At 47.1% G+C, this 12,218-nt stretch overlaps 1 protein-coding gene across 1 annotated transcript in view; it reads left to right on the top strand.

Moving 5' to 3' along the window:
* The window catches only part of Slc6a2 (solute carrier family 6 member 2), a 36,445-nt gene extending 27,280 nt beyond the window's left edge, over nucleotides 1–9,165 (top strand). Inside the window, exons 5-14 of the mRNA XM_021169812.2 lie at nucleotides 537–671; nucleotides 1,862–1,965; nucleotides 3,092–3,216; nucleotides 4,539–4,651; nucleotides 5,744–5,872; nucleotides 6,340–6,439; nucleotides 7,323–7,423; nucleotides 7,675–7,842; nucleotides 8,530–8,601; nucleotides 9,142–9,165. Of these exons, the coding sequence (XP_021025471.1) occupies nucleotides 537–671; nucleotides 1,862–1,965; nucleotides 3,092–3,216; nucleotides 4,539–4,651; nucleotides 5,744–5,872; nucleotides 6,340–6,439; nucleotides 7,323–7,423; nucleotides 7,675–7,842; nucleotides 8,530–8,601; nucleotides 9,142–9,165 (1,071 nt within the window). The remainder of the gene's footprint in view (nucleotides 1–536; nucleotides 672–1,861; nucleotides 1,966–3,091; nucleotides 3,217–4,538; nucleotides 4,652–5,743; nucleotides 5,873–6,339; nucleotides 6,440–7,322; nucleotides 7,424–7,674; nucleotides 7,843–8,529; nucleotides 8,602–9,141) is intronic.
* The last annotated feature ends 3,053 nt before the right edge of the window (nucleotides 9,166–12,218 follow it).

Raw genomic sequence — 12,218 nt, 5'->3', positions numbered from 1 at the left:
GAGGAAGAGGAGGAAGAGAAGGAGGAGGAAGAGGAGGAGGAGGAGGAAGAGGAGGAGGAGGAAGGACAGGTACTTTTAAATACCCTGCCTGTAAGTTGGGTGTTAACAACCCATGCCTGTAGTGTGACAGAGGCAAGGCTGACAGGAGTAACACTGCCTTACATTTTCTTATATAGAGTTCCATATAAGATAGAGTAAAGAGAGGCAGCTCTGTTGAAAACGAGGCATCAAGGGCTTTGAAAATCCTAGTGTTTGCCTTTGGTGACCTCAGTTTTCATCTCATCTCTATTCTCTCAGTGACTGACTTGATCAGTTCCAAGCTTTTCCAAGGGAGCCCTGCATCTGTTTATTTTTATGTCCCTGGGGTCAGGCCGAGGACCTGGCCCTGAAATGATGATGGCACCTCCAACACTAGGAGAAGGGAAGTGGTGGATGGCATGTTTGTGGTCCGAGAAAAGACCCGGTGTCCTTGTCCTAGTACCTCCCCAGGTCATGGTCAGGGTGGGATTCTCACAGCCATCTTGTGTATTGCTCAGGTTGTCTGGATCACAGCCACCCTGCCTTACTTTGTCCTGTTTGTGCTCCTGGTCCATGGTGTCACACTGCCTGGTGCCTCCAATGGCATCAATGCCTACTTGCACATTGACTTCTACCGCCTCAAGGAGGCCACGGTGAGTGCCCAGGGTTCACCTACCTACCCAATGGCCAGGTGGAAGGAGGCCTCCCAGGGTTGGGAGGTGATGAGTGTAGTAACATAGCATTAAGAGGGGTTTATTTAAATATGTGTCTTTCTTAGTTGAGTGTCTAGCTTACCACTGTGCTGTAGATCAAGGCCCAATAAGCAATCTCTTTCCTGTGTAACTCTTAGAAAGATGATAGACCACAGACCATGGATCATCTTGAAACTTTTGAAGCAGAGCAGGTTTCCATGGGTTATGCACCTATTTAGCTTCTCCTCATTCAGTCAGCTATGCAGGCGCTGAGTCCTTAGTGCAGTTTCAGTGAATGAATCTGCCATTATAGTAGAAGGTTGGGGAAATCCAGAATAATAGCAAGTAGAGACATGGCAAACACTATCCCACTCAAGTGCCTTAGGTGTACTGATGTAATTATAATATTATTATAATATGTACAATATACACATATTTAATATATAAATATATAATGGATCTCTAAGCGTGTATATTGGAGAGGTGAGATTGATTAGGGCCAAACCATGACATAGAGATTGGAGAAGAGGTTAGAGCTTTAGTGCACCAGCCATCTACTTTTGTCACCAGGGAGGGTGGATAGAAAAGTAAACTCCATTGTGTCCTAAGGCTCTCATTGGTTGTCACCATCTGCATGGGGAAGTCCTGAAGAAATCATTATCTTTTTTTTTTTTTTTTTTTAGATTTATTTATTTATTATATGTAAGTACACTGTAGCTGTCTTCAGACACTCCAGAAGAGGGTACCAGATCTCGTTACGGATGGTTGTGAGCCACCATGTGGTTGCTGGGATTTGAAATCTGGACCTTCGGAAGAGCAGTTGGGTGCTCTTACCCACTGAGCCATCTCACCAGCCCATCATTATCTTCTTAAGATTCATCTTCATAACTGCTGAGATGGCCAGAACCCTTTGTCTTTCCCTGTCAACATTTCTAGCTTAGATTTTCTAGTTTATTACATTTCTTCAAAATCTGGGGCATTAAATGGATCTGCTGGGCTCCACCAGGACATGATTAATCTGGTGTCTGACTCCAGGAGAATCTAGGGAGATCCCAGGTTGTTACCACATTTCCTAGTCTATAGTACTCTCTGGGCTGTTGTCCGGTCTGTAGGAAATAGAGATGGTGATGAGTTTTATTTATTGGTTCCAGGTATGGATTGATGCTGCAACCCAGATATTTTTTTCTCTGGGGGCTGGATTTGGAGTCTTGATTGCATTTGCCAGTTACAATAAATTTGACAACAACTGTTACAGGTAAGCACCCTTTTAGTGCTTTCTAGCACTAAAAGGAGTTGGCCCTTGTAGGAACAGAGAGGGTTTTATCTAGATGGGACTTTCCCCTGTGGACCATCCTGGTCATTCTGAGAACCTCGATGTGGTCTATGGGGTACAAGGAGCAGATTTCACTAGAAAACACTTCTTGGGAAAAATTGAGGTCAGCAGCTATAGGAGCCCATGGGGAATGATCACTGAGACAGAGGAGCATGGCATGGCTTCAAGAGATGATGAAGCTATTTGACTCTGTCCATCAGATACTCTGTCAGGAAGGGACAGAAAGAACAGGCTGGTGAGAGCTAGCTGTATCAGAAGTAAGACTTCAGGGCAGACAGGACACAGAAGAAACCTCCAGTTTGGATCAATGAAAACGTACTACTACCTCCTGCAGGCCTTGTGCTATGAGGACTTCAGAGCTGGGAGATTTGGGCCTCCCTTTCTCACTCCATTTAACAGTTAAGGCAGAATAACTATCTTTGATCCAAGAAAGAACAGGATGAATATTCAGCCAGGAAAGGTTTTAGGGAGGTCAGAAAATGGGGTGGTCATCATCCCTTTAGTAGACTGCCACCATTAAGAGTCTAGAAGTATACCTGAGGCAAGTCTGGGAGATTAGTTGAGATTACAGTAGACAGATGTAGAGCCGATGGCATAAGTTATGGTAAGGAACACTATGGACAAAACCAGAGAGGCAGTGTGTCTGTGGATCAATGAGCTGATTTATTTTGTTTGCTATGATGAGTATATGCTAAAAGTCACTAGAAATAAGGCAAGAGTGAAGGGTGGTTCATCATAGCAACACTCTGAAATGAGCATACAAGGAGCTGGGAGACAGAGGAAGCCAGAGTTTACTTATGGGAGGAGTAACTCTGATCCCCAAGAGTTGACTGCATGCTTTTGGTTAGCTCTTTGCTATGCACTGTACCAGCAGGTACTTACCCAGTGATGGCAAGGCTTCGGGGTCCATGTGACAGGAGGACAATGGAAAGGAGAGATTACCTTTGAGGCTGGATCAGACTGAATGTTCCATAGATGGCGAGTGGTTGGTGGGCAGAGTAGGGATGGAGTCATGTGGACTGTCATTAGCAGCCTCTCTCTCTACCAGGGATGCTCTGTTGACCAGCACCATCAACTGTGTTACCAGTTTTATTTCTGGATTTGCCATTTTCTCCATCCTTGGTTATATGGCCCATGAACATAAGGTCAATATTGAGGATGTTGCCACTGAAGGTAGGTGGCCAAACCACTTTGCTTCCAGCTAAATGAAGAAAGACTGAGCTGGCTTCATAATGCCTCTGTAGTTGGAGAGGTCTGGCTATGGAGGTTTCTGGACCCCATCTGTTAGACTTTCCCTTGAGGCCATCATCCTGGCAATTTTAGCTATATTAAACCTCTGGAAATCCAGAGCATGAAGACTTGTTATCAGTTAGACTTCTGGTGTAGGTCATATCTGTTTATCTTACTATAGAGAAGTAGTAGAAATGTCTGGGTGTCCAAAGAGTCATGCTTAGAGGGACAGCCCTGATTTATCCTAAGAGCCCGCTTAACCCTCAGAGAGTAGGAACTCCTAAAAAAGAGGGTTAATCTTACTAGTATCTAATTAACTCTTTAAGGTCCTCAACCTTCTTCATATCACTATTTTGGGGAGCAAGCCTGAGCATGAATTTTAGTGGGGACAAATTATGTTCAATACGTACCAGCATACTTCCTTCCCCTTAGTTCTCACAAAGCTACAAGGCAGGGGTTAATAGATTCTCTTTAAAGATGAGGGATTGGGGATTTAAGCTAAATCTGGGCTAGTGAGAGGTGATTTTAGCATTTGGCCCCAGTCAGCCTGACTCTGGAACCTCTGTTCTTCTCTATGGCCTTCTGTGTTCTTAAGGCCATAAGGAAGATGAGACCCAGGGAAGGGCAGCCTTTAATGGATCCCGAGGATCATGAATTTCTGAGAACCAGAGTAGAATCCCACAAAGTGGAAGGCAGGTTGGCCACACATGACTTAGAGCTGTTCAGGCAACGTGCTGCTCTCTTTGCTGCTTGTTTGATACACAGATTGTGTTCATTTGCTTTGTATTACTCTTAACAAAATACCCAAGATAATTGATGTATGAAATAACAGGATTACTCACAATGTCTAATTAACGCTCTTGTTTTGGGGCCTATGGTGGGACCATGTGACAGAGCAATCTGTTCACCTAATGACCAAGGTGTAAAGCAGAGAGAGGGAGAAGGAACTTGGGTCCTAGGATCTCCCTAAAGGGTGCATCCTCAAAGAATGGAAGACTACATTGGGTTTCATCTCTTGAAGTTTGAACCAATACACAATTGCACCAGTTGGAGATCAAGTCTTTGACACAAGGCAGCTTGGGAAATAGAGATCCAGATAATAGCACACTGAATTGTGGCTCCATTACTCATTCCAAGATCCCAAGTCTGCACTGCCGCTGCCTACACATGCCTGACCAAATGTCCTGAGGCTAGGGTAGAGTTCCTTGCTCTGTTCAGCCTTTACCACTTGCCAGGCACTGATCAGGCCCTAATATTTCTTACAGGAGCTGGGCTTGTGTTTATCCTGTATCCAGAAGCCATCTCTACTCTGTCAGGATCCACGTTCTGGGCCGTCCTGTTCTTCTTGATGCTCCTGGCTCTGGGGCTAGATAGTTCAGTGAGTGAACCTTCTCAGAACACCTTTCTCCACCCCTGCAACCCACTCCAGCACTCAGCCTGTAGGGCTGCTGCTGTCTGGTGTCTGTTTCCAACGGCACTATTTTAATCCAAACAATGAAGTGAGTCTCCCTTCCAAATGATAGCCTAGATCAAAGCCAGAACCTACGGGAACTCCAAATTGTACTGGGCCTCTGACACGCCAGCCCAGCACTCTGCCTTTGCAGATGGGGAGCCGGACTTCAGAAAGGACATGGATAGAACATTCTGTGACCCAGCACTTTCCTATCCTTTAAATTTTATTACTGACAACCAACTCAAACATTTTGGACCCTGTTTTGCTACTAGATCCCTGTTTTTTTTTTATCATCATCATCATTATTATTACTATTATTACTATTTAGTCATGTGCAAAGTTAAATTCCTGACATCCTTTTATATCTGTTTCCACCCTTCATTCTTAAATGATGTAGGGAGGAGCTAGCCAATAGATCTTACTGTCTTTGCTTTTCATTTGGTGGCTCTGCCAGAGCGCTGTGTTGGAAAGGGGTCTGAGACTCATTCCAGAGCTCAGGATAGAGTACTGATGTTGACTAACAATGTCTTCCAAAGACAGGGGAGAGGAGCAAGGGACATGTGTGATTATTGTCTGTCCCAACAGCGGTTCGTAAGGAATAGACTCCAAGAGTCTGTATTTAAAGTAATCACTTTGCTTGGGGATACTTGCTTCCAAGGCAACAAGGAACCCTTGTCATCTACTGTGGGACAAAGTTCCCACTTTGAAGAAGTTCTTTGGTTGATGTTTCCAGAAAGTGTATCATTGGAGAACTATATCCCTTACTTTCTATTTTTCATCATTACCCACTCAGGCTGAGCTAGTCAGGGGTCAGGGACTTGTTGCTGAGTCAGGAAAGAGTTAGCTTTTCACCATCCTTTATAACTTGAGCTTGGTTGAGTTTGGGATAGAAAAAAGGGAAAAGATGCTTGGGAGGAAGGCAGGGTCTGTTATTTTCTGGAAATCCGTATGTAACTGAGGTTATACTGAACCACAAGAACCCCTTCATCCCCATCCCACCATCCTGGTTCTCTATAGATGGGAGGCATGGAAGCAGTCATCACTGGACTGGCTGATGACTTCCAGATCCTGAAGCGACACCGGAAACTCTTCACGTGTGTTGTCACCATCAGCACCTTCCTTCTGGCATTGTTTTGCATAACAAAGGTGAGGCTGGACATGAGATACTCATGGGGTTTCGAGGACTGTGTTTCAAAAATCCAGACATTCTCAGCCTTGGTACTGGGGTGGTACTTGGTACTTGGTACTTGGATGAGGCTGAGCACAACCGCTCTGTTAAACACTGTGTCGATAAGACAGCACATCCCGTTGCCTTCTGCTACTTCTGGGGCTGATGATCTTCAAGCATCATTATTTACCACTCATTGACTTAGAGCCAGCAGAAGTTCCCTGGAAGCTTATCACACTGTTTATCAAACAAAACACTTCCTGCTAGAAGCTCCTAGAGCCCTCCGCTAGAATACAGACACACTGAGCTATACCTTAGCCCTATTACGCATGTTTGTAAACATGGCCCTGAGCAGGTGGGAATAGGGATGGGTGGGATTTGGTAGATGTAGCTGGTGACTATTTATAGCCAAGGATGACTTAAGCCCTTTCTCTCTGTGCCCCAGGGAGGGATTTATGTCCTCACTCTGCTGGACTCCTTTGCAGCAGGCACCTCCATTCTGTTTGCGGTGCTTATGGAGGCTATTGGAGTTTCCTGGTTTTATGGTAAGTGAGTGTCACAAGTTCTGATCTCTAGGACTCCTGGAGTCTGTTTGATCTGGAGGGGAAAAGGGTTTTTTCATGCCCAGGACAGCCATCTGGATGGATCTCCAGAGGTGAGCAGCCTCTATTAAATATAGGTCCGAGTCTCTTGCAATCCTCAGCTCACTGGGCTGTGAGACCTGGGAGACACCCGGTACCCGCATCTGAAGTAGAATCAGTAGAGAGCTGCAGATCCCCAAACCAGATACCTTGAACAAACAAAACAGGATGCCCAGCTAAACTTGGACTTCAGGTGAAAAATGAACACATGGTTTTAGATCTATAGGACCCAAATATTGCATAGAATCTACTAATACTGATTTTTTTTTTCTATTATGTGTCTGAACTTAAAATTTAAATAGATATCCTGGATTTTACTTACTAAACTGTCAAATGTATTCTAACTGCTCATTTCCCCTTGGTTAATCTTATTCTTACTCTTTATGAAAGAGATCGCAGAGAGAGTGTCTAACGGTCTCTCTTAGATTATGATTGAGGGTGTCCATGTGCATAAACATATGGACAGACAAACTGTTTACGCAGAAAGCCTATGCTAGAAGAAAGAGCCAGGCTGGAATCCAGGCACCTGGCTACTCAGTCTGGCCCTCCCTTCTCTGAGCTCTGGCTTCTGTCTCGTAAGATAATCACAATGACACATGCAAGGTGACTCTGTCAGCTCCCTTGTTTGCCATCATCAGAGTGCCTGCCAGGCTTCCTGCATTCCAAGGTGTCAGTCTCCTGCCACCTGCCCTGCACTCTGACAGCTTCTCATGGAATGACTTCAGGGGGAGGCCCCAGTCCTGGATCTCTGGGCTCCCTGTGACACGCTTGCCCCATGTGCTCACAGGTGTGGACAGGTTCAGCAATGACATCCAGCAGATGATGGGGTTTAAGCCAGGCCTGTACTGGAGGCTGTGTTGGAAGTTCGTGAGCCCCGCCTTCCTCCTGGTGGGTAGGGTGTGGCTGGGGTGCCTGTCGGTAGGGTGGCTGAGTCCAGGTTGGGGGCAGGGTGTACGTACTTATTTCCTAAGGAAGGAGGTGCTGGGGTCTGGAAGCCCTGGTCATGCAGGCCTTAATGGGTGTGGAGGGTGTTCCATCTTAGTGGGAGTCCGGGCAGGTCCCCCAGGTGCTGTTGTGCTGGCCCCAGCCTCACTTGCTCCCTGCATCATTCTTCCCTCTCTGCCCCTCCCTTCCTGCAGTTTGTGGTGGTGGTCAGCATCATCAACTTCAAGCCGCTCACCTATGATGACTACACCTATCCTGCCTGGGCCAACTGGGTCGGGTGGGGCATCGCCCTCTCATCCATGATCCTGGTCCCTGCCTATGTCATCTACAAGTTCCTCAGCATACGTGGCTCCCTGTGGGAGGTGAGCTCTGGGTGGCTGTTGTTGCATGAGTGTGGACATGGCTGTCCTGTTGAGGTAAGACAGAGATAGAGGATACTTTGATTCAGCGTACCTGCCTCATTTGCTGAGAAGACCCACCCTGAGCCTCAGTGTCTACATCTGTAGCCTGAGAATAATACTGTGTAGCTTGGAAGAGAACACTTGGGTACTAAGTAAAGAACCTGGCCCCAGGAAGTGCTTTCTGCGTGCTTCCCGCCAGTGCCATGGCTGTCTCTGCTGTTCACATGAGAAGGCAAAGCTCCACCATGCCTGTCCCCTTTCAATGTGTGAGATGCCTTCAGATATCCCATTTCTCTTTGTATGAGCCCTGCAACCATTTTTCTAATCACCACAATATGATCAGCTTAAACCAGGGGTTTCTGAAATGATATACATATACATATACATATACTTATACTTATACATATACATATACATATACATATACATATACATATACATATACATATACATATACATATACATATACATCATACACACACAGCAGAGATACCTCTTATTCTGACTTAGTATATTATGACACTTATTTGGCTGCACAAACTATTGCTGGTGGCCTTTTCAAATATCCCTACTTTGTAAGGCAAAGACCTTGCCCCTAGGCTGCTTTCCCTGGTCTCCTGAGGCTCCCTCCCTTCTCCCTTCTCACAGAGAGTGGCCTACGGAATCACTCCGGAGAATGAGCACCACCTGGTGGCCCAGAGAGACGTGAGACAGTTCCAGGTAGATGCAGAGCTGAACTTGGGTTGTGTGGGACAGGATGTGGTGGGTTCTGGTTGGTTGTTCCCTGTTGGGTGCCCCCAAGAGAGGTCACAGGAAAGTCTGAATGGCAGTCACCTTCATTTTAGGGACGAAGGTGAAGGGGGCAGGAGATGAGACTGCTGTGAGTCCAGCCAGCCTCCTGCTGTTGCTGTTCTGTTTTTCTTGGCATCCTGAGATGCCAAGTGCTGGACTTTTCTTCTGCCTCTGAGTTGTCATGTTAGTGTCACCAAGCTAAGCTGAGCATGTTATACCTTGAAGGCATTAATAGCATGTCGCTGGCCCAAGCAGTGAGGGGGATATCTGTTGACCTCCTTCTTTTGGGGTAGTTTCTTTGCATCCAGCCTTAGCACCAATTAGGGAAGGTGTTCTGAGGTCTGGGTCAACAAGGTGGCTATTTGTTTTGTCTGCTCTTTGCTTCGTGTGGCCCCAACCAGCTGACCCCTTCCTCTAAGTCCCCACTGACTCTGTCCTCACTGTAGTGGCCTTGCCGTCCTTTTGCAGTTGCGGCACTGGCTGGCTATCTGAACCTGGCAATGTGGAGGAAGAGGAACCCATGTGCCAACGTCCAGGTCCAGGGCACCCTCTTTGCCCCCATTCGGATACCACCTTGGGATTCCTCTCCTGGAAGACACCTTCCCCGTCGCTCCCATTTTCTCATTTACTAATGATTCCGTGACGCTGGTTTTGTTCACCTCTGTTCATCTGGCCTGGAGGCAAGCGAGCATGGAGAACTGGTGAGCCTCAAGGAAGAGGCTGGAAGGAGGAAGTGGGACGTGAATTCTGGAACTCTGACTTGGGGGCAGGCTTACTGCGTTTGGAGCACACCTCAGCTGAGGTCCACAGCCCTGGCAGAAACTCCTCCCGGATTTGCTTGTACTTCAGATCATAAACAAAATCTTCAGTTCACCCAGGCTGAGAGGAGATTGGCTTCTGGTTAGATATCAAAAGCCCAAGCAAAGCCTGATAGGGTCTGTGTGGGGGGCCAAGGTGTGCAGGTTACCCCTCTCCATTTATCCTGTCACCGCTCTGGTATCTGAGCCTCTGTTTGGGCGTGGGGCTTTATTTGCACTGAAAATGCATCTGGTGGAATATTCTGAGGCTGGGGGGCAGGGCGTTAGGCAGAAACTCTCTTACTTAGCTATCTAGTTAATCAAAGGCTGGTTTTGGTATGTTCTAGAATATTACTCTAACTTCTGATGTTTGGAGAGTCCCCAAACCATGATTTTAGGGGAAGAATGAGGCTGCACCACCAGTGAGGGAGTCCCCAAAGTCAGATCCCTTAGAAAGGTGGTAACGCTAGACAAATTGTGCCTGCCAAGGCCACCTGCTAGTCTTGTTCTGTCAGACATATGGGTAGTTCCCAAGACCTTCCTAGGGATTGAGACAGGGTCCCTCTAAAGCCAGATATGTATGCCCATCACAGGGATTTCTGTCCTGGGAGGCCAGGTGGGTGTTGTAGGACAACTTGATAGGCTGCCATGGTTCTTTGTGGTCTTCCCCTGGGAACCTCAGCAGACAGGGGTCCTGAGCAGTGGAGTCCATTGGCTCTGAAAATGGCCCGTTTCCTTACTTACTTGACTTGGCACCTTGGAGGGCACGATGGGACTTACCACAGCCCAGCCCAGCCCAGCCTCTCAAGTCCAGGGAGGGTATTCTGACTGGAGGGGACAGGCAGATGGCTTCAGGAAGTTTCTACGTTTCACATGTGACACAGACTTGCAACTACTGCCCTCTGGTGGTTAGGTTTGGTTCACTGAGGGAAAGAATGGTTTGGTAAATTGATGGCGTCTCCTTGGGATTTATGTTTCTGGTTTGAGTCTCTTATGCTCTTTCTTGAAATCTAGAATCATAGGTTACCATTGTGATAGTAGGACTCCCTTCCTAGGTTGTGTGTGTGTGTGTGTGTGCGCGCGCGCACATGTCTATAAGTGCACGTTTGTGTGTGTCTGTGTATGTGTATATATGTTTGTATATATGTGTGTGTATGTCTGCGTGTGTCCTTGTGTATGTGTGTATGTCTGTGTGTGTTGGTGTGCACGTGTGCATGTGTGTGTGTGTGTGATTAGAGTTATATAGGAGGTACATGGAGAAACTAGGATGTTCCCATGTCCCATGGAGGCTGTAAAAAGAGGCCAGGTGAGGCCAGCTGGGGATGGGAAGATAGTTTACTCTGAGGACCGCCAAAATTTCCCCCCGAATCAGAGTCCTTGAGTTATTCCTTAGAGGAAATTTTGTCTTTCCATGTAAGAAGGCCATGTCAGCTCAAGGCATCCCGCATTGGCAAATGTCTTGGAGCCCTGGGGAAGAGAAAGCTCTTCCACCCCACTGCAAGGTAGGTGCAAGCCAGGACCCTGCTAGCAACAACCTCAACACCTTTCATGAGTAGTAATTCCTTTCTAGTTGTTACCTTTAAAATATTGGCGCATGCCTTTAATCCCAGCACTTGGGAGGCAGAGGCAGGCAGATTTCTGAGTTCGAGGCCAGCCTGGTCTACAGAGTGAGTTCCAGGACAGCCAGGGCTACACAGAGAAACCCTGTCTCGAAAAACCAAAACCAAATATATATTGTACTATTATTTAAACAATTCATGCTCACCCTCCCTGCCTCCAAGCTGCCCCATAGAAAGGAAGGCTGCTTCCTGTCTCCCCACTTCCCTGGTAAGAAGATGAGAAATCTTGCTTGCTCAAGGTCTCTGCTCCCTAGGGATCTGGGTGGAGCCTCCATCCTCATCTTGTCTTCATAGTCCAGAGCACCAGGGATCTCTCTGTTTACCCTACTGTGGGCTGACACCAAACAGAATGCACAGAGTACCACTTAAGGGGGAAGAATGTTTCTTAGCAGAACAAAGTGTTGGGAGGAGGGCAGAAGGATGTTACTCATCTCCCCCCACTGGCTCCCTGAGAGGCATTGTCCTCACCTTTGATGACAAGTCACCCTTTGAATAGTGGGGCCTGAGAAGCAAGCGTCCACCTGACTGTCTCGAGAGCACATGCTCAGAAAACCTGGGTGCCTTGGATCAGCACAGGGCCACCATTTTCTCGTTGCCATCTGAGTGGCCTCTTCGCCTGCAGACACTGTTCCCTCCCAGGGGTTGAAGTTGAAAATGTGGTGCTAGCCGAATGAGCCCCAGACTAAAGCAATGGTGCTGCTTCGTGGCAAAGTCGGCTCCTGAGACTGGGACAAAGTGCTTTGCGGCTCTATGCCCAGGTGCTCTAATGGGGGAGCGGGGAGACACCCAGAAAGCTCCTGGAGGGTCTCACGAAGGTGCTAGGAGGTCACCTGTACCCACCTTTCCACCCACGCTTGCCAGAGGGGGCTACTGTGCCATCATAAGTAATGCTTGCTTGCTTGCCTTCTGTGCTCTGATTTTTTTTTTTTTTTTTTAGTAGTATGGCTCACTCAGGGCCAGCATGCTCCCAAGTACCAAATGTGACACTCGACGCTTTTGATAGTTAATCTGATTTTTAGAGAATTGTTTTCTATGATATGTGAGACATTTGTTTAAGACTTTAGCCTCCGCCTGCCAGTCTCCATTCTAGAGTCAAGTGAGACAGGAGAGAAAGTGGATACTAACTCAC

Source organism: Mus caroli, unplaced genomic scaffold (assembly GCF_978045245.1).
Source record: "Mus caroli unplaced genomic scaffold, Mus_caroli_1 scaffold_10, whole genome shotgun sequence".
In the NCBI taxonomy this organism is placed as follows: domain Eukaryota; kingdom Metazoa; phylum Chordata; class Mammalia; order Rodentia; family Muridae; genus Mus; species Mus caroli.
Note: the sequence above shows the minus strand (reverse complement) of the source record. Positions and strands in the feature narration are given on the sequence as shown.